We start from the raw sequence: 27,657 nt of genomic DNA on the forward strand, positions 1-27,657 counted from the left end.
AAGGAAGGTCGCGGGCTTCCAGTTCGTCCTTGATGTGAGAGGACAGTCCCTGCCAGAAGGTCGCCACCAGTGCCTCATTGTTCCATGCCAGCTCGGATGCTAGGGTACGGAAGGAGATAGCATACTCCCCTACTGTGGAGCCTTCTTGCTTGAGGGTCAACAGAGTGGCTGCAGCAGAGGATGTTCGACCCGGCTCCTCGAACACGGCACGAAAGGACTGCAGGAACAAGGCTAGGTCCGCGGATACAGGTCCTTGTTGCTCCAAGATTGGGTTCGCCGATGCGAGGGCCTTGGCAGCGAGGAGGGAGATAATGAACGCCACTTTGGCCTCCTCGGAGGGGGAGAGATGAGGCCGTAGCCTAAAATGCACCGTACATTGATTTGAGAAATCCTCTACATGCTCTGGGGTCACCGTCGTAGCGAGGAGGAAGAGGCAGGGGAACTGTGGATCCGGAACAAACAGGAGGAGCAACAGACAGTGGCACAAAAACAGCTTCAGGATGAAGAACCGGAGGTGGAACAGCGAGTAGATCCAGGCGGACCAGGATAGAATTCACCGCCTCAAGGAGTTGATCCTGACATGTGCATAGGTCCTGCATCTCTGTCTGAATCTTCTGTACTGCGGTCTTGGGCTGGCCAGCGGGTTCCATGGCCTAAGCGTACTGTCACGGACACAGGGTATGTGGACCCACTAGGCCGCTCCGCCGTAGCGGGGAGGCAGCTGACCAGGTCACAGTCTTTATGAAAGTCAATGGCAGACTGAATCGCTTGGGTACCTGAAATAGTCCGGACGGTGGCTGTGGCTTCAGCACGGATGGAGGCTGGTGCGGCAGGTCGCGCCAGACATGGCGGGCAGTATCCGATGAAGCAGAAGACACTGGACGTGGCAGAAGACACTGGACGTGGCAGAAGACACTGGACGTGGCAGACGACACTGGACGTGGCAGACGACACTGGACGTGGCAGACGACACTGGACGTGGCAGACGACACTGGACGTGGCAGACGACACTGGATGTGGCAGACGACACTGGACGTGGCAGAAGACTACTCCAACGCAGGTAGGCACTGGAACTAGAACAATACGGAATACAGGAACGGGTAGCAGGTCACGGGTAACAGCTGGAACGGGAAACACTAAGGGACCTTTTGCGAGACAGACTGGGATAGACTAACAACGCTCAGGCAAGGATCAGAAGGCCAGGGGCCTTCTTATAGATCAGGAAATCAGGGCAGTTGATGATGATGACGAATAATTTGTGCGCGCGCTGGCCCTTTGAGGCCGTGCGCGAGCGCGCGCACCCTACGGGACACAGCAGGACAGAGCGGAAGTGAGCGCTGGCGTCTCCTAGGAAGGAGACAGGGACCAGCGCTCACGGATCCATGGCTGCGGGCGTCGGGGGGTCAGTAAACCCGACGGCCCGTGGCCATGGACGTTACAGTATTTAAGTGATTACACCTTGTTTTAATTTTTGAAAAACGGCCAAATAAAAAAATGGCCGCGAAAAAGAAGTGCAGGTCAATTCTTGGGACGTTTTTTGGACCAGTTTTTCATTGACTCTATAGAAAACAGCTCCAATAACGGCCGTAAAAAAACTCAGTGAAAATCGCGAGTGGCTTAAAAAACGTCTGAAAATCAGGAGCTGTTTTCCCTTGAAAACATCTCCGTCTTTTCAGACTTTTTGAGTTTGCATGTAAACATACCCTAAGAAGAGACCCCATTTTGTAAACTACCCCTCAAGGCATTTATCATTTACCTGGACATATGACAGGGCTTAGGAGTGAAAGAGCAAATGTGCATGTGAGGCCTATTTTGGTGATTTTCGCAGTATTGGCCCACAATTGCAGGGCTCTGGGGTCAAAAAAATGTAAAACAGACCCCCAAGTAATGACTCCCATTTTGGAAACTGCACCCCTCAAGGCATTTTTTAAGGGGTGTAGTGAGCATTTTGACCCCACAGGTTTGTTTTTTTTTCATTAGAAATGAATGCTAAGTGGATGGTGCAAAGGGAAAATTGCAATTTTCCACTGATGTGCCATTTTAGTGCACAATATGTTGTGCCCAGTTCGTGCCACTGAAGACAAATACCTCCTAAACTGTTAAGCGGGTTCTCCCGAGTATGGCGATGCCATATATTTGGACATAAACTGCTGTTTGGGCAAGCTGTAGGGCGCTCATGAGTAGGGGCATGCCATTTTGCTTTTGGAGCGCAGATTTTGCTTTGTAGTTGTTCTGCTTGGGGTGTTACTGGTATTTCTGTTTATAATGTGGGGGCATATGTAATCTGTGCGGAGTACATGCGTATAATAAGAGGATATAATAATGGGGTAAATAATAATCCGCAGATGTGTGGCCAGTGCAGCACTGATAAATGGTGCCCAATCTTATCCGCTTTTGGAACACACTGCACATTTTATCGCCAAATTCTGATAGCCAGAACTTTTAAATTTTTTCTCCAACAGAGTTGTGTGAGAGCTTATTTGTTGTGGGACAATCTGTAGTTTTCAGGGGTACAATTTTAGAGTACATGTGATTTTTTTTTTATCACTTTTTATTTAATTTTTGGGCAAGCAAGGGGACAAAAAAACAGCAATACTGACGAAGTTGTTTATTCTTTTTATTTATGGCGTTCACCATGCACTTAAACTTTCATATTTTCTGTATTCTGCGGGTCGATACGATTAAGGCGATACCATATGTATAACGTTTTTTTAAGTTTTGCAGTGTTTGCATAATAAAATCACTTTTTTTTTTTAAATCATTTATTTTTTGTGTCACCATATTCTGATAGCCATGACTATTTTATTTTTCCGTCAAAAAGCTGTGGGAGGTTTTGTTTCTTGCGGGACGGGCTGTAGTTTTTAATGGTATAATTTTGGGGTATATGCAACTTTTTGCTCACTTTTTTTATTCTGTTTTTGGAGGGTTAGTGACCAAAATACTGTGATTCTGGAATTGCTTTGTATTTATTTTTTTTTTACGGTGCTAACCGTGCGGGTAAAATAGCATGATATTTTTATAGTTCGGGTTGTTACAGACGCGGTGATACCAAATACGTGTAGTTTTTTTTATAATGTTTTCGGTTTTTTCCTATAATAAAAGACTTATGGGGAAAAAGGCAGTTTTTGTTTTTTTAACTTGAAACTTTTATTTTTTTACTTTTTTACAACATTTTTATTAACTTTTTGTAACTTTTTTTTTGTCCCACTATGGGACTTGATGGCATGAAGCCCTTATCGCTATTCTAATACACTGCACAACCTACAAAGTGCAGTGTATTAGATCTGTCAGCTATTCACTGACAGCAAGCCTATTAGGTTTCGCCTCCGGGCGGGCCAAATAGGCTTCCATATTAGGAGGCCATTGTTAGGCGGGTGCCGATCGTTGCCATAGCAATCATCGGGTGCGATCTAACCAGCTAGATGCAGTGATCACTTTTGATCGCTACATCTAAGGGGTTAATCGGCCAGATCGGAGCCCAGCTCCGATCCTGGACATTTCAGCAGGGTGTCAGCTGTGACAAAGAGCTGACTCCCGCGGCTGATGACGCAGGCTCAGCTTCTGAGCCTGCTCCACCTTCTTGGCCCTGATAGAAAGCATTTTAGGGCCCGCCTCCGGGCAGGGCCTAAAAGGCTTCTGTACTTGGCAGACAAGCAGGCCAATGCTAGGCCTGCGGTTGCCATGGCAGCAATCGGCATACACGAGACTACGTCAGAAGGGTGTTGACAGGCTAGAAACCATCTAGATGCAGTGATCGCTTTTGATCTCTGTATCTAAGGGCTTAATCGGGCAGATCGGAAGCTCGGTCCTGATAAATACAGTGGGGTGTCAACTGTAATATACAGCCAACACCCAGCAGTGATGGTGCTGGTTCAGCTTCTGAACCAGCTCCATCCCCATCATGTGCAGTTACGTGAGAAAGCGCTAAACACACTAGCGTCTCGACGTAACTGTATGTGATTTTGCGGGAAGGGGTTAAGTATAGTGTAACAGCACATTGGTATCACCACGCTGATAGGAGGATGGACAATCAGGAACCCATATAAGGGGAAACCTCGAGAAAAGAGAGATGGTGAACCGTGTGGAGTACAGAAAAGGCTACCAGTGGTGTGCAGTGGCAAAGAGTGAGATATGATGAGCATAGCGGGCTTGCCTCATTGCAGGAAGGTAGTGCAAGGCTGGAGGCTGCAGCATCTGGGGTGGATGTTGAGGGGGACATAGGCCTCTGCAGAACCAAAGCAAATACTGCTGTGGTATGGAGTAAAGCAATAGGCAGGAGTCACAGAGCAGACACTGAGCTTCCAGACTAATACAAAGTATAGAACAGACAGATGCAGGCCACGAAGGTAGGTGGCTATATGTGGGACACTAAGAGGGGGCTATATGTGGGGCACTATATACAGAAGGAGCTATATGTGGGACACATTCTATAGGGGAGGCTATATGTGGGTCACTATCTACATGGGGGGATATATGTGGGACACCATATACCGGGGGGCTATATGAGGGACACCATATTCCGGGGGGCTTTATGTGGGACACCATATACCGGGGGGCTATATGTGGGACACCATATACCGGGGGGCTATATGTGGAACACCATATACAGGGGGGCTATATGTGGGGCACTATCTACGGGGAGCACTGTGTGTGTGTGTGTGTGTGTGTGTGTGTGTGTGTGTGTGTGTGTGTGTGTGTGTGTGTGACAAAGTGTATGGTGCTATTATAATTGGGGACATAGTATATGGTGCTATTATAATTGGAGGTGCAGTGTATGGAACTTATATTTAGGGGTGCATGTCATATTTTCATATTTACAGTGTGTGTAACCATGAGAATTTCATCTTCCTTTATAGGTGCAGAAATGTTTGAATAGTGAGAAGCTGAAGATATCTGAGTGGAAAACTGCAGAAATGGGCCGTGACCAGGAGACGTCATCATAGAGGTCTGGACCAGATGGAGAAGAAAAGAGAAATAGAACTAGAATCTGAGACATCACCGGTTAGTCACTTAATGTAAATATTTATTCTGCCTTTAATCAGCACTGTAGTCGCTGTAAGATCTGCAGCGAGATGATGAGTGGTATGATATTTTTTGGGTGAAACAGCATCTCCCAGCATATCCTTACCATTGTCCGGGCCATGCTGGGAGCTGTAGTTTTACGACGTACAAACCTATACAGCAGGGGTTGCACTAAATTGACCTGTATTTGTGCAGGTTCTGTATTTATGTACTGAGCTTGGTTCTGATGTTGTTTATATGTACTGAGCTTTGTTCTGGTGCTGTAGATATGTACTAAGTTAAATTCTGATGCTGTATTTATGTGCTGAGCTTGCTTCTGGTATTGCATATGTCACGTAGGGTGCGTGGACCCACTGGGCCGTACCATTTTAACGGTATGGCAGCTGGCCAACAGTACACAGGTGAAAGTCTATAGTTCCTATGGGTGTACCTGTGGTAGCTTCAGACAGTAGCAAGACAGGCTCAGATGGGACTAGGCAGCAGGTAGGCACCAGGCGTGGTGTAGCAGGACAGGCATGGAACACAGCGCAGCACAACTCCAACTCAATACGGCACTTGGACCAGGAAACCAGGGGATACAGGTAACAGGAACGGGAAACACTGGGAACTGGAAGACACTTAGGAGACCATTTGCAGAGACAAACTAGGGAAACGATAACAATGCTCAGGCAATGTGGGAAGGGGAAGAGCCCTTCTTATAGTCCAGGGTGCTCATGGGCTAATTTAGTCCTTAATTCAGGTGCGTACGCTGGCCCTTTAAGAGCAGGCACGAGCGTGCGCACGCACCTTACCGGACACAGCAGAGCGAAGCAGAAGTGAGCACTGGCGTCTCCTGAGGAGGAGATGGGGACCAGTGCTCACAAATCCATGACTGCGGCCGTCAGGAGGTAAGCAAACCTGGTGGCCCACGGCCATGGGCATGGCAGCATATATGTACTGAGCTTAGTTCTGGTGCTGTATATATGTACTGAACTTGTTCTGGTGCTGTATATATGTAGTGAGCTTTGTTCTGGTGATGTATATATGTACTGAGTTTGGTTCTGGTGTTACATATATGTACTGAGCTCGGTTTTGGTGCTGTATATATGTATGAGATTTGTTCTGGTCTGCATACAAACCTATACAGCAGGGGTTGCACTAAATTGACCTGTATTTGTGCAGATTCTGTATTTATGTACTGAGCTTGGTTCTCATGTTGTTTATATGTACTGAGCTTTGTTCTGGTGCTGTAGATATGTACTAAGTTAAGTTCTGATGCTGTATTTATGTGCTGAGCTTGCTTCTGGTATTGCATATGTCACGTAGGGTGCGTGGACCCACTGGGCCGTACCATTTTAACGGTATGGCAGCTGGCCAACAGGACACAGGTGAAAGTCTATAGTTCGTATAGGTGTACCTGTGGTAGCTTCAGACAGTAGCAAGACAGGCTCAGATGGGACTAGGCAGCAGGTAGGCACCAGGCGTGGTGTAGCAGGACAGGCATGGAACACAGCGCAGCACAACTCCAACTCAATACGGCACTTGGACCAGGAAACCACGGGATACAGGTAACAAGGAACGGGAAACACTGGGAACTGGAAGACACTTAGGAGACCATTTGCAGAGACAAACTAGGGAAACGATAACAATGCTCAGGCAATGTGAGAAGGGGAAGAGCCCTTCTTATAGTCCAGGGTGCTCATGGGCTAATTTAGTCTTTAATTCAGGTGCGTACGCTGGCCCTTTAAGAGCAGGCACGAGCGTGCGCACGCACCTTACCGGACACAGCAGAGCGAAGCAGAAGTGAGCACTGGCGTCTCCTGAGGAGGAGATGGGGACCAGTGCTCACAGATCCATGACTGCGGCCGTCAGGAGGTAAGCAAACCTGGTGGCCCACGGCCATGGGCATGGCAGCATATATGTACTGAGCTTAGTTCTGGTGCTGTATATATGTACTGAACTTGTTCTGGTGCTGTATATATGTAGTGAGCTTTGTTCTGGTGATGTATATATGTACTGAGTTTGGTTCTGGTGTTACATATATGTACTGAGCTCGGTTTTGGTGCTGTATATATGTATGAGATTTGTTCTGGTCTGCATACAAACCTATACAGCAGGGGTTGCACTAAATTGACCTGTATTTGTGCAGATTCTGTATTTATGTACTGAGCTTGGTTCTGATGTTGTTTATATGTACTGAGCTTTGTTCTGGTGCTGTAGATATGTACTAAGTTAAGTTCTGATGCTGTATTTATGTGCTGAGCTTGCTTCTGGTATTGCATATGTCACGTAGGGTGCGTGGACCCACTGGGCCGTACCATTTTAACGGTATGGCAGCTGGCCAACAGGACACAGGTGAAAGTCTATAGTTCGTATAGGTGTACCTGTGGTAGCTTCAGACAGTAGCAAGACAGGCTCAGATGGGACTAGGCAGCAGGTAGGCACCAGGCGTGGTGTAGCAGGACAGGCATGGAACACAGCGCAGCACAACTCCAACTCAATACGGCACTTGGACCAGGAAACCACGGGATACAGGTAACAGGAACGGGAAACACTGGGAACTGGAAGACACTTAGGAGACCATTTGCAGAGACAAACTAGGGAAACGATAACAATGCTCAGGCAATGTGGGAAGGGGAAGAGCCCTTCTTATAGTCCAGGGTGCTCATGGGCTAATTTAGTCTTTAATTCAGGTGCGTACGCTGGCCCTTTAAGAGCAGGCACGAGCGTGCGCACGCACCTTACCGGACACAGCAGAGCGAAGCAGAAGTGAGCACTGGCGTCTCCTGAGGAGGAGATGGGGACCAGTGCTCACAGATCCATGACTGCGGCCGTCAGGAGGTAAGCAAACCTGGTGGCCCACGGCCATGGGCATGGCAGCATATATGTACTGAGCTTAGTTCTGGTGCTGTATATATGTACTGAACTTGTTCTGGTGCTGTATATATGTAGTGAGCTTTGTTCTGGTGATGTATATATGTACTGAGTTTGGTTCTGGTGTTACATATATGTACTGAGCTCGGTTTTGGTGCTGTATATATGTATGAGATTTGTTCTGGTCTGCATACATGTACTCAGCTTGGTTCGGGTGTTGTATATATATGTACTGAGCTCGGTTCTGGTGCTGTATATATGTCAGAGCTGGGATCTGGAGCTGGAATTATATAGAATATATTTATAATAACAAAATTACAGGGCATGGAATTGTTTTCAATTCATTGTATATTTAATGGGAACCTGTCTGGTAGCTTTAACCCCTTGAACCGCCACCATGCGGTAATACATGACCTGACAATATTTCCAAACATTCCCTTGTATGTTGTTTTCAGATGCAGAAAAATCTATAAAATCAACTTTTAAAGCGGCGCTCGCTATATGCGAATTACCCATTAAAGGATCATGGGGCTGTGCCGCTATCCTGAAGAGTCACATAGTCCTGTCTCTAAACCCATCTTTCCATGCTTGATTGACATCCCCTTGGCGGTTATACATCACTACCAGTCTCCTCCAAGTCTCTTGGATGTGCCATTGCCTTGTACTACTTGGGCACACACTGTGCAGCGAGGTGTACTCTGCCCGGCTGCACCACGCATGACAGTACAAGGCAACGGCACACCCGCAAGAGTTGGAGGACGCTGCTAGTCATGTAGAACAGCCAGGGGGATGTCAATCAAAATCTGGGGGGCGCCATTTAAATTTTTGCCTCAGGCAGCAGAAAAGCTAGATTTGGCCCTGCGGACAGTGGTGGACACAAGCACCAACATTACAATAACTGCTGCCTCCTGGTGTTTAACCCCTAACAAGGTGTGCATCGGGAACTGGGAGGTCAGCTGTCCCAGAACAGTGTTGCCGATCAGCAGCTCATCGCCGCCGATTTAGGAAATTAACCCGTTAAATGTGGTGCTCGATTGCGATTGCCACATTTAGGGGATTTGTAGCTAGCACATTAGCAGCCCCCATGTATTTGTGGGGGTTGCTGATGCTTCTGCTGGCATCTGGAGGCCAGGCAACGGTCTGCCATGTATGGAAGTCTATGAGGTGAAGCCTCTGGCTGGTCCTCGTAGACTTACTGTCAGAGTGACACTGACAGTGCGAATACATTACACTACCTATGAAAATGTTATAAAAAGTACACATATTTGGTATCACCGTGTTCGTAACGACCCAAACTATGAAACTATAATGTTATTTTTCTGCACGGTGAACGTCGCAAACAAAATAAACAGAAAATTATGTCAGCATCGCTATTTTTTGGTCAATAGAATAAAAAGTGATCAAAAAGTCGCATTTACCCCAAAATAGTACCAATAAAAACGACAACTCGTCCCGCAAAAAAAAAAAGACCTCCCATAGCTTTTTTGACTAAAAAATAAAAAAGTTACTGCTCAGAATATGGTGTCTCAGAAAATAAATTATTTTATAGAAACGTAATTTTATTGTGCAAATCCTGCAAAACTTTAAAAAAAACTATATACATATGGTATCGCCGTAATCGTACCGACCCGCAGAATAAAGTAAAACGTAATTTATTGCGCACAGTGAACGCTGTAAGAAATAAAGAATTTAAAACGCCAAAATCTCTGATCACTGAAGTGATCAGTAAGATGTATGTACCATAAAATGGTACCAATAAAAGCTACAGCTCGTCTCACCAATAATAAGCCCTCACACCGCTCAATCGACCAAAATATAAAAAAGTTCTGGATGTCAGAATGTGATGATACAAAACAATTAATTTTTTTTAACAAATTGTCTTTTCTTTGTAAATCACCGTAATCGTATTGAGATGCAGAATAAATCTAAAGTTGTCGGTTTTACCGCACGTTGAAAGACTTAACCCCTTAACGCCGAAGGACGGATATATCCGTTCTCTGCAGCTGCTAGTTCGCGCAGGAGGATGGATATATCCATCCTGTGATGGTGCGGGTACTGCCACTGTACCCACGCGATCAGCGGCAGGAGCACGGCTGTTACACACAGCCTGGCTCCTGCCGCAGCTGCCGGAATCGAAGCGCCGGAATCAGTTAAATAAAGTTTATGAAAAAATAAATAAAAAAAATTACAGTCAAAATCAAATAAAACTACTTTTTTTGCCCAAAAAGTGGTTTTATTTAGTAAAAGTGTCAAAACAAATAACACATGCACATATATGGTATCCCCGCGATGGTAACAACTTGAACAATAAAATGAACACATTAATTAAACTGCCGGATGAACGGCGTCCAAAAAAAACGCAAAAAACAACGGCAAAATTCTCTCTTTTCTCCCATTCCCCCCATAAAAAATTTAATAAAAGCTAATCTATAAGTCCTATGTGCCCCAAAATAGTACTAATGAAAACTACACATTCAAGCCCACATACGGCCACAGTGACGGAAAAATAAAAAAATTACGGCTCTTGAAATGCGGCGATGCAAAAACAAGTCATTTTTTTCTAAAAGGGTTTTTATTGTGCAAACATAGGAAAACATATAAAACCTTTACATATTTGGTATCCTCGTAATCGTGCCAACCCATAGAATAAAGTTAACATGTTATTTACGCTGCATAGTAAACGGCGTAAATTTATAACGTGAAAATTAATACTGGAATAGCTGCTTATTTTCTATTCTCTCCTAAAATAAAGTTAATAAAAGTAAATCAATATATTATTAGCATCTAAAAATGTTACAATTACAAAATACAACTCGTCCCGCAAAAAATAAGCCCTTACACGGCTATGTCGACGGAATAAAAAAAAAGTTACGACTCTTGGAATGTGACAGTGAAAAAACTAAAAATAATCCTTGGTCATTAACGTGCAAAATGGCCTGGTCATTAAGGGGTTAAAAACAAAACCCCAAAAACAATGGAGGAATCACAGTTTTTCCCAATTTCAGCCCGCAAATTATTTTTTTTCAGTTTCGGAGTACATTTGATGGTACTTTAAATGATGTTAATAGAAACTACAACTCTTCCCACAAAAAATAAGCACTCACACCACTCTAGTGATGAAAAAATAAAAAAATTATGGCTCTTGGAAGGCGGGGAGTGAAAAACGAAAATGAAAAAGCAAAAATGGATCAGTCCTGAAAGGGTTAATTAATTTCTAATAAAAAAACCATTTATAACCACATTTGGGGTATTGCCGTAATCGGGAGAAATTGCTTTACAAATGCTGGGGTGCTTTTCCTCTGTTATCCCTTGTGAAAATGAAAACATTCAACATTTTAGTGGACAAAAACGTTGATATTCATTTTCACGGCCTAATTCTACAAAAAACCTGTGGGGTCAAAATGCTCACTATACTCTTAGAGGGGTGTCGTTTCCAAAATAGGGTTACGTTTAGGGGTTTTCCACTGTTTTTGTCCCTCTTGGGCATTGCAAGCCCGACATGGCACTAAAAACCAATCCAGCAAAATCTGCGCTCCAAAATCCAAAAGGCGCTCCTTCCCTTCTGAGCCCTGCAGTGGGACCAAACAGCAGTTTATTACCACATATGAGGTACTGCCATAATCGGGAACAATTGCTTTACAAATGTTTTGGTGCTGTTTCTCCTTTATTCCTTGTAAAAATGAAAACATTCTATGTAAATTCTGAAAAAAAAAGGGTAGGGTCAAAATGCTAACTATACCCCTAGAAAAATGCCTCGAGGGGTGTAGTTTCCAAAATGGGGTCACTTTTGGGGGGTTTCGCCTGTTTAGGTACCACAAGACCTCTTCAAACCTGACATGGTGCCTAAAATATATTCCTAAAAAAAGGAGGCCCCAAAATCCACTAGGTGCACCTTTGCTTCTGAAGCCGGTGCTTCAGTCCATTAAGACACTAGGGCCACATGCGGGACATTTCTAAAAACTGGAGAATCTGGGTAGTAAATATTGAGTTGCGTTTCTCTGGTAAAAACTTCTGTGTTCCAGAATTTTTTTATTACAAATGAATTTCGGCAAAAAAAATTAAATTGGTAAATTTCACCTCAATTTTGCCTTAATTCCTGCGAAACGCCTAAAGGATTAAAATACTTTCTGAATGTGGTTTTGAATACTTTGAGGGGTGCAGTTTTGAAAATTGGGTGATTTATGGGGACTTTCTAATATAGAAGGCCCTCAAAGCCACTTCAGAACTGAACTGGTCCCTGAAAAAATAGCTTTTTAGCCCCTTCCCGCTCCTTGACGTACTATTACGTCATGGCAGCTCTATCGTTCGCGCTCCATGCCGTAATAGTACGTCTTGCAGTTAGAACAGCGGTGCGCGCGCCCGGCGCGTTCATGCGCTGTGATAGCTGCTGTTTCTGACAGCAGGCTATCACGGCATAATGGGACGGGACCATTTACTATGGTCCCGCCTCGCCGATCGCCGCTATTGGCTAGTCAGTGAGTAACTAGCCAATAGCAGCGATCGGTCTCATTCAGCACAGCAGTGCTCGAGCCCGGCGTTCCTGAGCTGTGATAGCTGCTGTTTCTGACAGCATGCTATCACAGCATAATGGGCCGGGACCATTTACTATGGTCCCGCCTCGCCGATCGCCGCTATTGGCTAGTCAGTGAGTAACTAGCCAATAGCAGCGATCATTCTCGTCACTTCCTCTCTCTGACCTCACATCCTGCTGCAACCGCCCTGAACGCCCTGTTGGAGTTAGCGAGGCGTTGAGATCGGTTGTGAGCAGAGAGTCAGAGAGAAAAGAAGTGAAAAAAAGTGAAAAAAAGTTTCTAAAACAACGTTTTTTTTGCTTCCCACCACCCCATCCACTACCCACTCCTGTTCCCTTCCTCTTTGAGTTCTACCCACGTTTTTTGGTCAGTGATCTCCTATCACTGACCACTTTTCAGTCTTCAGGACCACATTTCTTGGTCCCTGGGGATTTTTTTTTCATTTTTTTCTATATAAAACATAAAACAAAAAAAAAAATATAAAAAGAAAAAAAAGAAACAAAAAAAAATAGTTAGTTTAGCCAATTTTGAAAATTTAACTGGTTAGTTTAGTATTAGGGTTAGTTAGTGTCAGGGAACCGTCAAAAAGCGTAGTTAGGTATAGTGTCAGGGAATTTAGCGTCAGGAATCGGTCACCGTAGATAGGCTTAGCGTTAGGGATCCATCACCGTAGTTAGGTTTAGCGTCAGGGAAGCTCGGAATAATTAGATAGGTTTAGTGTCAGGCACCCGTCACCGTAGTTAGGTTTAGTGTCAGGGAAGCTTGAAATAATCTAGATAGGTTTAGTGTCAGGGAATCGTCGCCGTAGTTAGGTTTAGCGTTAGGGAAGTCCACATAAAATTTAGTTAGGTTTAGTGTTAGGAACCCTCGCCCTAGTTAGCTTTAGTGTCAGGGAAGTCCACTTGCTCTCTAAAAACAAAACACACATTTGTGCTAGTTGTGCTATCCTATTGCTCCCAGTTAGGGATTTATTTTTTTGCAGTATATAAATTTTGTCTTCGCACAACAAGCATGTCCCAACGGACATTTACTGCTGAAGAGGCGTATGCATTTCTGGCCTCCGACACAGACTCGTCGGATGGCGATACACTATTTTATTTGTCTACCTCCTCATCCAGCGATGAAGAGGAGGGACCCCCTAGGAGACGCCCCAGGACCACCACCATAGTAGAAATCCCTGAGAGAAGTGACCCCACAACAAGTGATACCCCTGAGCGAAGTGACCCCATTTGGACGCCCACACCAGACCATTATGAACCCCAAATCCCTGAGTACACGGGCAGCCCAGGCATCAAATTTAACACGGCAGGGTTCAGTGAGATGGACTTTTTCAAGTTCTTCTTCACTGATAACTTTATAGAGCTAATGGTCACCCAGACTAATTTATATGCCCAACAGTATATCACCAAGAACCCCAACTCATTTTATGCCCAATCCCAGAGGTGGACTCCTGTAAACGCAGCAGAGTTGGGCAAGTTCTGGGGACTGCTCTTGAACATGGGGCTTCTAAAAAAGCCATCCATTAGGACCTACTGGAGCACGGACATCCTATACCACACCCCGATGTACCGTATGGCCATGTCCAGGATGCGTTATGAGGCAATACTTCGCTTCCTACATTATGCCGATAATGAGCAGTGCCCACCCCGAGATGACCCCAGTTTTGACCGTTTATATAAACTGAGACCCCTATTAGACCATTTCAGTGCCCGGTTTGCCCAAGCATACACCCCCGAGAAGTGTATTTCCATTGATGAGTCCCTGGTACATTTTAAAGGGAGGCTTCAATTCCGCCAATACCTGCCAAGTAAGAGGGCAAGGTATGGCGTGAAGTTGTATAAGCTGTGCGAGAGTGCATCAGGGTATACATATAAATTCAGGATATATGAAGGGAAGGACAGCAGTATTCAGCCCCCAGAATGCCCCCCCTTACTGGGAATTAACGCAAAAATTGTGTGGGATTTGGTGCACCCACTGCTGGACCAGGGTTACCACCTCTACCTGGATAATTTTTATACCAGCGTCCCGCTCTTCAAGTGCCTCGCTTCCAGAAGGACTGCGGCATGCGGCACTGCTAGAAAAAATCTTAGAGGCCTCCCTAAAACACTGCTTGGGCAAACACTCAGAAGGGGTGAGAGCAGGGCACATTCTAGTAGCAACATATTGTGTGTCAAGTACAAGGACAAGAGAGATGTCCTTGTATTGACAACAATACATGGCCACACCAGTACCCATGTACCTGTACGAGGTACCAGTACAGAGACCCCCAAACCAGATTGCATCCTGGACTACAATAGGTACATGGGAGGGGTGGACTTGTCAGATCAAGTCCTGAAGCCCTACAGCGCTACGCGGAAATCGAGGGTGTGGTATAAGAAGCTGGCCGTGCACATCATACAGATGGCATTGTACAATGCGTACGTGCTACGTCGATGTGCAGGCCAGAGGGGAACTTTCCTGGAATTTCAAGAGGTGGTTATAAAGAACCTAATTTTTGGCGACCAGGAAGGAGGGGCACCCAGTACTTCTGGAAGCGAGGCCACACGCATCGTACCAGGGCAACACTTTCCAGGAGAAGTTCCCCAAACTGGCAAGAAGGGAAAAAGTCAAAAGAGGTGCAAAGTGTGCTATAAGAGGGGGATAAGGAAGGACACAACATACCAATGCGACACGTGTCCCGAAAAACCAGGGCTCTGTATGAAAGATTGTTTTAAAATGTACCATACATCCCTTGATTTTTAATTTACCCTGATGCACTCCGCACAGCTTATCCCCCTCATCTTTCCCTTTTGAGCCCTGCCATGTGCCCAAGCAGCAAATAACAGCCACATGTAGGGTATTGCCGTACCCGGGAGAACCCACATTACAATTTATGGGGTGTATGTCTCCGGTGGCACATGCTGGGCACAATATATCGGACACTGAAATGGCATATATGTATAGGAAATTGCAAATCTCACTTTGCACCATCTACTGCGCATTACCTTTTACACAATAACTGTTGGGTCAAAATGCTCACTACACTCTAGATGAATGTCTTAAGGGGTGTAGTTTTTAAAATGGGTTCACTTCTCGGGGGTTTCAACTGTACTGGTACCTCAGGGGTTCTGCCTACATGACTTAGCACCAGAAAAGCTCCAGTAGGCTAAATGGTGGTCCTTCCCTTCTGAGCCCTGTCGTGTGCCCAGGCAGCTAATAACAGCCACATGTAGGGTATTGCCGTACCCGGGAGAACCCACATTACAATTTATGGGGTGTATGTCTCCAGTGGCACATGCTGGGCACAATATATCAGACACTGAAATGGCATATATGCATAGGAAATTGCAAATCTCACTTTGCACCATCTGCTGCGCATTACCTTTTACACAATAACTGTGGGGTCAAAATGCTCACTACACCACTAGATGAATGTCTTAAGGGGTGTAGTTTTTAAAATGGGTTCACTTCTCGGGGGTTTCAACTGTACTGGTACCTCAGGGGTTCTGCCTACATGACTTAGCACCAGAAAAGCTCCAGTAGGCTAAATGGTGGTCCTTCCCTTCTGAGCCCTGTCGTGTGCCCAGGCAGCTAATAACAGCCACATGTAGGGTATTGCCGTACCCGGGAGAACCCACATTACAATTTATGGGGTGTATGTCTCCAGTGGCACATGCTGGGCACAATATATCAGACACTGAAATGGCATATATGCATAGGAAATTGCAAATCTCACTTTGCACCATCTGCTGCGCATTACCTTTTACACAATAACTGTGGGGTCAAAATGCTCACTACACCACTAGATGAATGTCTTAAGGGGTGTAGTTTTTAAAATGGGGTCACTTCTCGGGGGTTTCAACTGTACTGGTACCTCAGGGGTTCTGCCTACATGACTTAGCACCAGAAAAGCTCCAGTAGGCTAAATGGTGGTCCTTCCCTTCTGAGCCCTGTCGTGTGCCCAGGCAGCTAATAACAGCCACATGTAGGGTATTGCCGTACCCGGGAGAACCCACATTACAATTTATGGGGTGTATGTCTCCAGTGGCACATGCTGGGCATAATATATCAGACACTGAAATGGCATATATGCATAGGAAATTGCAAATCTCACTTTGCACCATCTGCTGCGCATTACCTTTTACACAATAACTGTGGGGTCAAAATGCTCACTACACCACTAGATGAATGTCTTAAGGGGTGTAGTTTTTAAAATGGGGTCACTTCTCGGGGGTTTCAACTGTACTGGTACCTCAGGGGTTCTGCCTACATGACTTAGCACCAGAAAAGCTCCAGTAGGCTAAATGGTGGTCCTTCCCTTCTGAGCCCTGTCGTGTGCCCAGGCAGCTAATAACAGCCACATGTAGGGTATTGCCGTACCCGGGAGAACCCACATTACAATTTATGGGGTGTATGTCTCCAGTGGCACATGCTGGGCACAATATATCAGACACTGAAATGGCATATATGCATAGGAAATTGCAAATCTCACTTTGCACCATCTGCTGCGCATTACCTTTTACACAATAACTGTGGGGTCAAAATGCTCACTACACCACTAGATGAATGTCTTAAGGGGTGTAGTTTTTAAAATGGGGTCACTTCTCGGGGGTTTCAACTGTACTGGTACCTCAGGGGTTCTGCCTACATGACTTAGCACCAGAAAAGCTCCAGTAGGCTAAATGGTGGTCCTTCCCTTCTGAGCCCTGTCGTGTGCCCAGGCAGCTAATAACAGCCACATGTAGGGTATTGCCGTACCCGGGAGAACCCACATTACAATTTATGGGGTGTATGTCTCCAGTGGCACATGCTGGGCACAATATATCAGACACTGAAATGGCATATATGCATAGGAAATTGCAAATCTCACTTTGCACCATCTGCTGCGCATTACCTTTTACACAATAACTGTGGGGTCAAAATGCTCACTACACCACTAGATGAATGTCTTAAGGGGTGTAGTTTTTAAAATGGGGTCACTTCTCGGGGGTTTCAACTGTACTGGTACCTCAGGGGTTCTGCCTACATGACTTAGCACCAGAAAAGCTCCAGTAGGCTAAATGGTGGTCCTTCCCTTCTGAGCCCTGTCGTGTGCCCAGGCAGCTAATAACAGCCACATGTAGGGTATTGCCGTACCCGGGAGAACCCACATTACAATTTATGGGGTGTATGTCTCCAGTGGCACATGCTGGGCACAATATATCAGACACTGAAATGGCATATATGCATAGGAAATTGCAAATCTCACTTTGCACCATCTGCTGCGCATTACCTTTTACACAATAACTGTGGGGTCAAAATGCTCACTACACCACTAGATGAATGTCTTAAGGGGTGTAGTTTTTAAAATGGGGTCACTTCTCGGGGGTTTCAACTGTACTGGTACCTCAGGGGTTCTGCCTACATGACTTAGCACCAGAAAAGCTCCAGTAGGCTAAATGGTGGTCCTTCCCTTCTGAGCCCTGTCGTGTGCCCAGGCAGCTAATAACAGCCACATGTAGGGTATTGCCGTACCCGGGAGAACCCACATTACAATTTATGGGGTGTATGTCTCCAGTGGCACATGCTGGGCACAATATATCAGACACTGAAATGGCATATATGCATAGGAAATTGCAAATCTCACTTTGCACCATCTGCTGCGCATTACCTTTTACACAATAACTGTGGGGTCAAAATGCTCACTACACCACTAGATGAATGTCTTAAGGGGTGTAGTTTTTAAAATGGGGTCACTTCTCGGGGGTTTCAACTGTACTGGTACCTCAGGGGTTCTGCCTACATGACTTAGCACCAGAAAAGCTCCAGTAGGCTAAATGGTGGTCCTTCCCTTCTGAGCCCTGTCGTGTGCCCAGGCAGCTAATAACAGCCACATGTAGGGTATTGCCGTACCCGGGAGAACCCACATTACAATTTATGGGGTGTATGTCTCCAGTGGCACATGCTGGGCACAATATATCAGACACTGAAATGGCATATATGCATAGGAAATTGCAAATCTCACTTTGCACCATCTGCTGCGCATTACCTTTTACACAATAACTGTGGGGTCAAAATGCTCACTACACCACTAGATGAATGTCTTAAGGGGTGTAGTTTTTAAAATGGGGTCACTTCTCGGGGGTTTCAACTGTACTGGTACCTCAGGGGTTCTGCCTACATGACTTAGCACCAGAAAAGCTCCAGTAGGCTAAATGGTGGTCCTTCCCTTCTGAGCCCTGTCGTGTGCCCAGGCAGCTAATAACAGCCACATGTAGGGTATTGCCGTACCCGGGAGAACCCACATTACAATTTATGGGGTGTATGTCTCCAGTGGCACATGCTGGGCACAATATATCAGACACTGAAATGGCATATATGCATAGGAAATTGCAAATCTCACTTTGCACCATCTGCTGCGCATTACCTTTTACACAATAACTGTGGGGTCAAAATGCTCACTACACCACTAGATGAATGTCTTAAGGGGTGTAGTTTTTAAAATGGGGTCACTTCTCGGGGGTTTTAACTGTACTGGTACCTCAGGGGCTTCTGCCTACATGACTTAGCACAAGAAAAGCTCCAGTAGGCCAAATGGTGGTCCTTTCCTTCTGAGTCCTGCCATGGGCCCAAACATCAGTTTATCACCACAAATGGGGTATTGCCGCACTCAGGACAAATTGGGCAACAAAATGGGGTGTTTTATTCCTTGTGAAAATAAGAAATTTTGAACAAAAATTACATCTTAATGGAAAAAAATATCATTTTTTTAATTCACAGCCCAATTCAAATAGGTGCTGTGAAAAAACGGTGTGGTCAAAATGATAACAACAACCATAAATGAATTCCTTGAGGGGTCTAGTTTCCAAAATGGGGTCACTTCTGGTGGGTTTCCATTGCTTTCATACCTCTGGGGCTCTGCAAATGCGACATGGAACCCGAAAACCAATCCAGCAAAATCTGGACTCCAACAAACACATAGCGCTCCTTTCCTTCTGAGTCCTCCCATGGGCCCAAACGGCAGTTTATCACCACAAATGGGGTATTGCCGCACTAAGGACAAATTGGGCAACAAAATGGGGTGTTTTATTCCTTGTGAAAATAAGAAATTTTGAACAAAAATTACATCTTAATGGAAAAAATATCATTTTTTTAATTTCACAGCCCAATTCAAATAGGTGCTGTGAAAAAACGGTGTGGTCAAAATGATAACAACAACCATAAATGAATTCCTTGAGGGGTCTAGTTTCCAAAATGGGGTCACTTCTGGTGGGTTTCCATTGCTTTCATACCTCAACACCTCTTCAAACCTGGCATGCTGCCTAAAATATATTCTAATAAAAAAGAGGCCTCAAAATGCACTAGGTGCTCCTTTGTTTCTGAGGCTTGTGTTTTATTCCACGAGCGCACTAGAGCCACATGTGGGACATTTCTAAAAACTGCAGAATCTGGACAATACATATTTAGTAGTATTTCTCTGGTAAAATCTTCTGTGTTACAGAAAAAAATGGAATAATATTGAAATTCAGCAAGAAAAATGAAATTTGCAAATTTCACCTCCACATTGCTTTAATTCCTGTGAAATGCCTGAAGGGTTAAAAAACTTTCTAAATGCTGTTTTGAATACTTTGAGGGGTCTAGTTTTTAAAATGGGGTGTTTTATGGGGGTTTCTAATACATAGGCCCCTCAAAGCCACTTCAGAACTCAAGAGGTACCTTAAAAAAAAGGCTTTTGAAATTTTCTTAAAAATATGAGAAATTGCTGTTTATGTTCTAAGCCTTGTAACGTCCAAGAAAAATAAAAGAATGTTAAAAAAACGATGCCAATCTAAAGTAGACATATGGGAAATGTGAACTAGTAACTATTTTGGGTGGTATAACCGTCTGTTTTACAAGCAGATGCATTTAAATTCTGAAAAATGCAATTTTTTCAAAATTTTCTCTAAATTTTGCAATTTTTCACCAATAAACACTGAATATATCGACCAAATTTTACCACGAACATGAAGCCCAAAGTGTCACGAGAAAACAATCTCAGAATCGCTTGGATAGGTTTAAGCATTCCGACGTTATTACCACATAAAGTGAAATATGTCAGATTTGAAAAATGGGCTCTGAGCCTTAAGGCCCAAACTAGGCTGCGTCCTTAAGGGGTTAAAACTTTCTTGAAAATATGAGAAATTGCTGCTAAAGTTCTAAGCCTTGTAACTTCCTAGAAAAATAAAAGGACGTGAAAAAAAAACCATGCAAACATAAAGTAGACATATGGGAAATGTTAACTAGTAACTATTTTGTGTGGTATTACGATCTGTTTTACAAGCAAATGCATTTAAATTTCGAAAAATGCAAATTTTTGCTAAAATTTTAAGTTTTTCACAAATAAATATTGAATTTATCGACCAAATTTTTTCACTAACATAAAGTACAATATGTGACGAGAAAACAATCCCAGAATCGCTTGGATAGGTAAAAGCATTCCAGAGATATTACCACATAAAGTGACATGTCAGATTTGAAAAAATCAAGGGGGTTAATTCCACATCATTCCGAGATCTATTGCTGTGCACTCTGAAATGATGGGAAGGAGCACTGAACACTGTTTGTTGGCCAAACCACAGCTAATCAGCTCTAGACTTGTTTTCTGCACTGACGCCTCGCTCATTAGCCCACATCTCTGGCGCCGCACAGGAAAAGGAGAATCAGTACCTGCCCAGTGTGCATGTACAAATCAAACCTAACACTGGTTGGCTGAGCATCAGCCAATCAGAGAGGGGCTTCCCCTTTCTACTGCCCCTGAGCACAAATATGCATTTGTGTGAGTTTGTGTGAGTTTTGTGTCTACTTCTAATGTATGCATTGATTTTTGCATTATAAATTTACGCCGTTCACTATGCGGCATAAATAGCACGATTACGGGTTACCAGATATGTAAAGGTTTTATGTTTTTCTACGTTTGCAAAATAAAAAATTCTTTTAAAAATAAATTACTTGATGTTGCACCACCACATCCCAAGATCCGTAACTTTTTTATTTTTCCTTCGATGGCGATGTTTTTTTTTTCATAAACTTTATTTAACTATTTAACTTTTGTTTTTTGTCCCACTAGGGGACTTCACTTTGCGATCTTCTGATTGCAGATATAATGCTTTAGTATACTTAGTATACCAAAGCATTATTGCAATTCAGTGTAAAACTGACAGGCGATCTATTAGGACGTGCCTCTGGCATGGCCTAATAGGCAGTTGCTGAAGGCAGACCTGGGGGGCCTTTGTTAGGCTCCAGGTGGACATGGAAACCGATCGGCGCCCCGCAATAACGTTGCCAGGCTGCCGATGGGGTGACAGAGGCAGCTCCCTCCCTCAAAACACATTAGATGCCGCTGTCGCTACTAACACCGGCATCTAATGGTTTAAACTGCCAGAATCGGAGAGTGCTTCGATTCCGACAGTTGAGGCAGGAGACAGGCTGTGTGTAACAGCCGTGCTTCTGCTGCTGATCGCGTGATTACACTGGCAGTACCCACGAGATCAGAGAGACGGATATATATTCAGGAACTAGCACCTGCTTGTGACGGATATATCCGTCGCTCATCGTTAGCGGTTTAAACCACGGCCCTTTTTTGGGCAAGTCGCAAACATATGTCCTTTTTGGCGCATGTCTTTGATAAATGTGTCTAAAATGATTTGCATCAATATGAGGGTATGTTCACACGGCTCCATTACACCTACAAACATCTGCCCATTGCTTTCAATGGGTTTTACAGTGTTCTGTTCCCACGAGGTGTCATTACGACGCATAAAAAGACGCCTGCAAAAAAGAAGTGCATGTCACTTCTTGTGACGTTTTTGGAGTCGTTTTTCATTGACTCCATTGAAAAACAGCTCCAATAACAGCTGTAAATTAAGCCGCGAAAAACGCGAGTTGCTACAAAAACGTTTGAAAATCAGGAGCTGTTTTTGCTCTGTATTTTCAGATGTTTTTGGTCACTGCGTGTGAACATACCCTAAAGGTGCAACTTAGGCCAGAATTCTGGCACAGCGCCAATAGTGAATTTGCTCTTGTGGGTCTGTGATCCTGACCTAAAAGAAGTCATCAGGTCATGCAATGAAAATATGAATACAATATTTGTATATGACCTACTTTTGGTGTATGTATCAGTAAAAAAAAGTATATTGTTTATATAGTTTTATATGTGGTTTCACACAGAACCCCAAGTAAATCTACTGCACTATGTAAACCTGATTTCTCAACGCACAAACAATGCAGTTCCACAAAATTAAATGACAAATTCTGCCCTGCTACATTTTTATGAATATTACAATTTCATTGTTATGTAAATTTCAATCTTGTACTCAGGATGTAATTCAGCTGTGAGTCAACTGTCATTTGCATTTCTTAAAGCTTAATAACACATTTATTGATTAAAGTAATAGCAACATATGTGTTTGTTTGTTTGTTTGTTTGTTTGTTTGTTTGTTTGTTTGTTTGTTTGTTTAAAAGAAATGGGCAGAGATGGGGAGGGTAGAAAGGGTGGGAAAAGGTGTTGGTAGAACTCTGATCATTTTCTTTTGCCAAGATCGATTGTTCTATAGGGAAAAACTGCCAAACAGCGAGCCAGACATTTTCTAACTGGTTCCACCAACACTGGAGGTGAAAAGGCAGACACAGTCTTCAAAAATTATTAAGGACATTTTAGTGGCACAAGCATAATGCAAACTTGGCGAGATGTGCCCCTTTCTCTACCCTGGGGTGCCCTAAGAACAAACGCCAACGTTCACACATAACGGACATCCACAGTGCCCCCATAGGAGTGCTAGCTATAGTTTCCTAGCGATAGTTTCCCCCAGTTACATACTAGTCCTTCTCAATTAATTACAATATCATCAAAAAGTTAATTTATTTCAGTAATTCAATTCAAAAAGTGAAACTCCTATATTATATAGATTCATTACACACAGAGTGATCTATTTCCAGCATTTTTGTCTTTTAATGTTGATGATTATGGCGAACAGTTATTGAAAACCCCAAATTTTGCGTCTCAGAAATTTAGAATATTATATAAGCCCAATTTCTAAAATGTTTTTTAATAACGAAATGTTGTCCTACTAAAAAGTATGTACAGTATATGCCCTCAATACTTGGTCGGGGCTCCTTTTGCATGAATTACTGCATCAATGCGGCGTGGCATGGAGGCGACCAGCCTGTGGCACTGCTGAGGTGTTATGGAAGCCCAGGTTGCTTTGATAGCGGCCTTCAGCTCGTCTGCATTGTTGGGTCTTGTGTCTCATCTTCCTCTTGACACTACCCCATAGATTCTCTATGGGGTTTAGGTCAGGCGAGTTTACTGGCCAATCAAGCACAGTGATACTGTGGTTATTAAACCAGGTATTGGTACTTTTGGCAGTGTGGGCAGGTGCCAAGTCCTGCTGGAAAATGAAATCAGCATCTCCATAAAGCTTGTCAGCAGAGAGAAGCATGAAGTGCTCTAAAATTTCTTGGTAGACGACTGTGCTGACTCTGGACTTGATATAACACTGTGGACCAACACAGTTGCTCAGTGGTCCAAAGTCCTGTTTTCAGATGAAAGTAAATTTTGCATTTCATTTGGAAATCGAGGTCCCAGAGTCTGGAGGAAGAGTGGAGAAGCATCAATCCAAGTTTCTTGCAGTCCAGTGTGAAGTTTCCACAGTCAGTGATGGTTTGGGGAGCCATGTCATCTGCTGGTGTTGGTACACATTTCGGTATTAAAAATCATTTTTGAAATTTGGCTTATATAATATTCAAATTTTCTGAGACACAAAATTTTGGGTTTTCATTAACTGTTACCATAATCATCAACCAGCTCTCATTTTGGGACTGTGAATCCTCTTGCACCAAAGTCCATATTCCCTTATATTCCCACAGTTAGCCTGTGGCAAACCAATTATCTCTATTCATTATTCCAGCTTGCTGCACTACAACTTCTTGAAGTGCAACTCCTTTAATGCAGCAAACTCTGCATTACCACTGACTATTATTGTGTACTGTGTCCTTGTCTCAACTATTAAATTGCAGACCGAGGACCCAGCACTGTTACATGCCGATGGGCTTACAGAGGAAATCCCCTCCCTTTGTCAAACTCCTTGGATGACATGGTCGCTATTGTCTGTGGCATCTAAGGGGTTAAACAGCCGGGATCTGAGGTAATTCTGATCCCGGCCCTTGCAGCGGGATGTCGACTGTACAGTCGGCGCCTGCTGTTGATGGCACTAGCACATATGTGCCCGTGCCATCTACTGGATATACCATTATGTCCTATTACATTGCAATTAGGACGTAATGGTGCATTCATTTGCCGGAAAGGGTTAGCCATTGTGGAATCTACAGGGCAATGAGAAAGGTATTTTTTTTTTTTTTTTATGCTTAAGAGGTGACAGTGTAAGAACCACCTTTAGAAATCAGAGTTTTTAAAAAAAACAAATCTTCAGTCAGTGAGACATGTTGAAATCCAACATGCCCTATCCTTGTACTTCCAAACGTCTTCAGTTAGGGGGGACATTTGGGCTGCCCATAAACATAAGATTGTTGCCAGATCTCAAAAAAGTTAGCAGGATCTGAAAACATTTATCTAATATATATGGCAAGTTAAACAATCTAACATCCCCAAATGAACACTAGTGGCTGCCCGTGTTGCTAGGCAGGTGCTTTAACAAATTTGGCCAGCCTGCTAGCAAAGACGGCACTTGCAAAAATTTAGCAGGTTTCTTGCCCCAGATTGGAGATACTTCGAGTTATTTGGACTTTCTTCTGGGGCATTCTAGGTGGTGTTCTGGATGTCTATTCTGAAATTTCCATTGATTATTAATATTTTTGTAGAAACTTTGTGGTAATTATTGCACTTTTATGATCAGTCAGATGTGTGTTATTTTTGAACTATGACATCACTATGTGCATTATCCCACTACTGTGACATCTCTGAGCTGTGGATTATCCCTGTACCCTGATATCACTATGTCCATTGTGCCTGTCCTGTATCATCACTATGTATGTTATCCCTGTGAATTACGAAAACACCCAAAAAATCAAACATTTCTTATCTACTGAACTCACAAAAAGACTCCAAATTTTGCTATAGGGCCCATGCTAATTTGTTACACTTCTGGCCACAAGTACTCAGCCACACTGTGGTTCTCAGATTATAATTATGTATAGGATATTGAACTATTTGCTGTAAAACACTATATAAAGTTATTACATTTATATATATATATATATATATGTTTTTATGCAAAGTCCACTAATGTAAGAATGTTGCTTTTAGCAAGTAAATCATATTACATTATGACTTCAACACCTACAAAGATTAATATGTTTATTCAAATATATGAAGTGTTCACAAACACACAGAAATAAAAGAAAATGTCTAGCTAAAGATTGGCACTTTTCCTGACAAATGTTGTCCAATTCTATATTTCCTTTTGCACCTTTCTTTATTTAATGTCCGTTTGTCATTTTATGTCAACACAGGTGAACACATTTTCAATAGAGTCTAATCTGAACATACAGAAACAGTAACTTGTTCTCATAAATTGTAAAGAATGAAAATGTAAAACCTCTATGTTCAATTAATACATAGTCCTTATCACTTTTTTAGGCCCTGTTCACATGGAGTCAAAAACGCGTCAAAACTTGCGGGAAAAAAACCTGGCAAAAACGCATTTATTTCAGTCTCCCATTGGTGTTTTTTGAGGCGGAAAAGGCCTCAAGATAGGGCATATCGGTTCTTTTTCCCGCGAGCGTTTTTTCTTGCTCGTGGGAAAAAACACTTCGACCAGGCAATTTTGGCAGTTTTTTGCCGCGATTTTTGCCACGGTTTCCGCGGCAAAAAAAACTTAGTGTGAACAGGGCCTTAGATATGCTATGTTTACAAAAAATTGGAATAGCATAAATGTTCAGTAAATGGAGATTACATAACAGGTATATATTAGTGAATATATCTGTAATGGATTTGCCTGACACAGCTTCTTTGTCGACGCTCGTGGTTAATCAGCCTGCCTCTGTGCCTAGGTCTGTTAGAGTGACTCGATCTGCTACCACTCAGGCTCGGAGGCTGAGGAGTGGGAGAACCTATCACAGCCTGGCCAGACGGAGCTAGCTCCCGCCCTCTGTCTATTTATACCTTCATTTCTGCTCCTCCTTTGCCTGTGATTCTGTCTGGTTTCCTGGCTCTGCTGCTCCTGCTCACACTATTGTCCTCTGCTTCAAATTGACCCTGGCTTTACTGACTACTCTCCTGCTCTGCGTTTGGTACCTCGTACACTCCTGGTTTGACTTGGCTCGTTCACTACTCTTGTTGCTCACGGTGTTGCCGTGGACAACTGCCCCATTTCCCTTAGCTCCTGTGTACCCTTGTCTGTTGGTCTGTCGTGCACTTATTGAGCGTAGGGACCATCGCCCAGTTGTACGCCGTCGCCTAGGACGGTCCGTGCAAGTAGGCAGGGACTGAGTGGCGGGTAGATTAGGGCTCACCTGTCTGTCTCCCTACCCCGTCATTACAATATCATGGAAAATCTCAGTGTATGCATTCTGTTCTTTATAAACACAATCGCTGGTACTATTTTCAGAGTCTATGTGGATGTTAGTATTTAGGTACTGTGGCTACTAGAATTGGCGCAAAGTGACTGTCATTATGTGTACTGTGACTGTACTGTTAGATAAGCACTAATATATATATACTAGACCAGGGGTCTCAAACTCGGCAGAGTAAGTGGGCCGCATATAGATAAAATGGGAAGCTGACGGGCCGCATTACTTTCAAATTTGATACAATACAAAATTATTGTTAATAAATTACTTATTTGAACTACTATAACACTATATTACTATAATAATAATAATAATACTACATTACTATAAAATTAATACTACATTACTATAATAATACCGCTAGGTTTAAAATTTGAGATATTTCTCCACGTGCTTATTTCAACAATCCAGTTTTCCAGTTTAAGTGTCGCTAAATGCAGTCCGGCGGCTCAGTTGGCAGCATTTGGCAGACACACGTCAAGATTGGGCAGCCCCTTTTTAGATGCTGCCGCAGTGCCCTCTGTGGATGCTGCCGCAGTGCCCTCCGTGGATGCTGCCGCAGACCCCTCCGTGGATGCTGCCGCAGAGCCCTCCGTGGATGCTGCCGCAGAGCCCTCCGTGGATGCTGCCGCAGAGCCCTCCGTGGATGCTGCCGCAGAGCCCTCCGTTGAAGCTGCCGCAGAGTCCTCCGTAGAAGCTGCCGCAGAGTCCTCCGTAGATGCTGCCG

At 43.8% G+C, this 27,657-nt stretch overlaps 1 protein-coding gene across 1 annotated transcript in view; it reads left to right on the plus strand.

Moving 5' to 3' along the window:
* The first annotated feature begins 4,903 nt into the window (after positions 1-4,903).
* PLEKHG7 (pleckstrin homology and RhoGEF domain containing G7) overlaps positions 4,904-27,657 on the plus strand; it is a 99,575-nt gene continuing 76,821 nt past the window's right edge. The window contains exon 1 of the mRNA XM_075856822.1: positions 4,904-5,001. Within this exon, the coding sequence (XP_075712937.1) occupies positions 4,957-5,001 (45 nt within the window). The 5' untranslated portion in view covers positions 4,904-4,956. The remainder of the gene's footprint in view (positions 5,002-27,657) is intronic.

The sequence above is a fragment of the Rhinoderma darwinii genome, chromosome 3, assembly GCF_050947455.1.
Source record: "Rhinoderma darwinii isolate aRhiDar2 chromosome 3, aRhiDar2.hap1, whole genome shotgun sequence".
Lineage (NCBI taxonomy): Eukaryota > Metazoa > Chordata > Amphibia > Anura > Rhinodermatidae > Rhinoderma > Rhinoderma darwinii.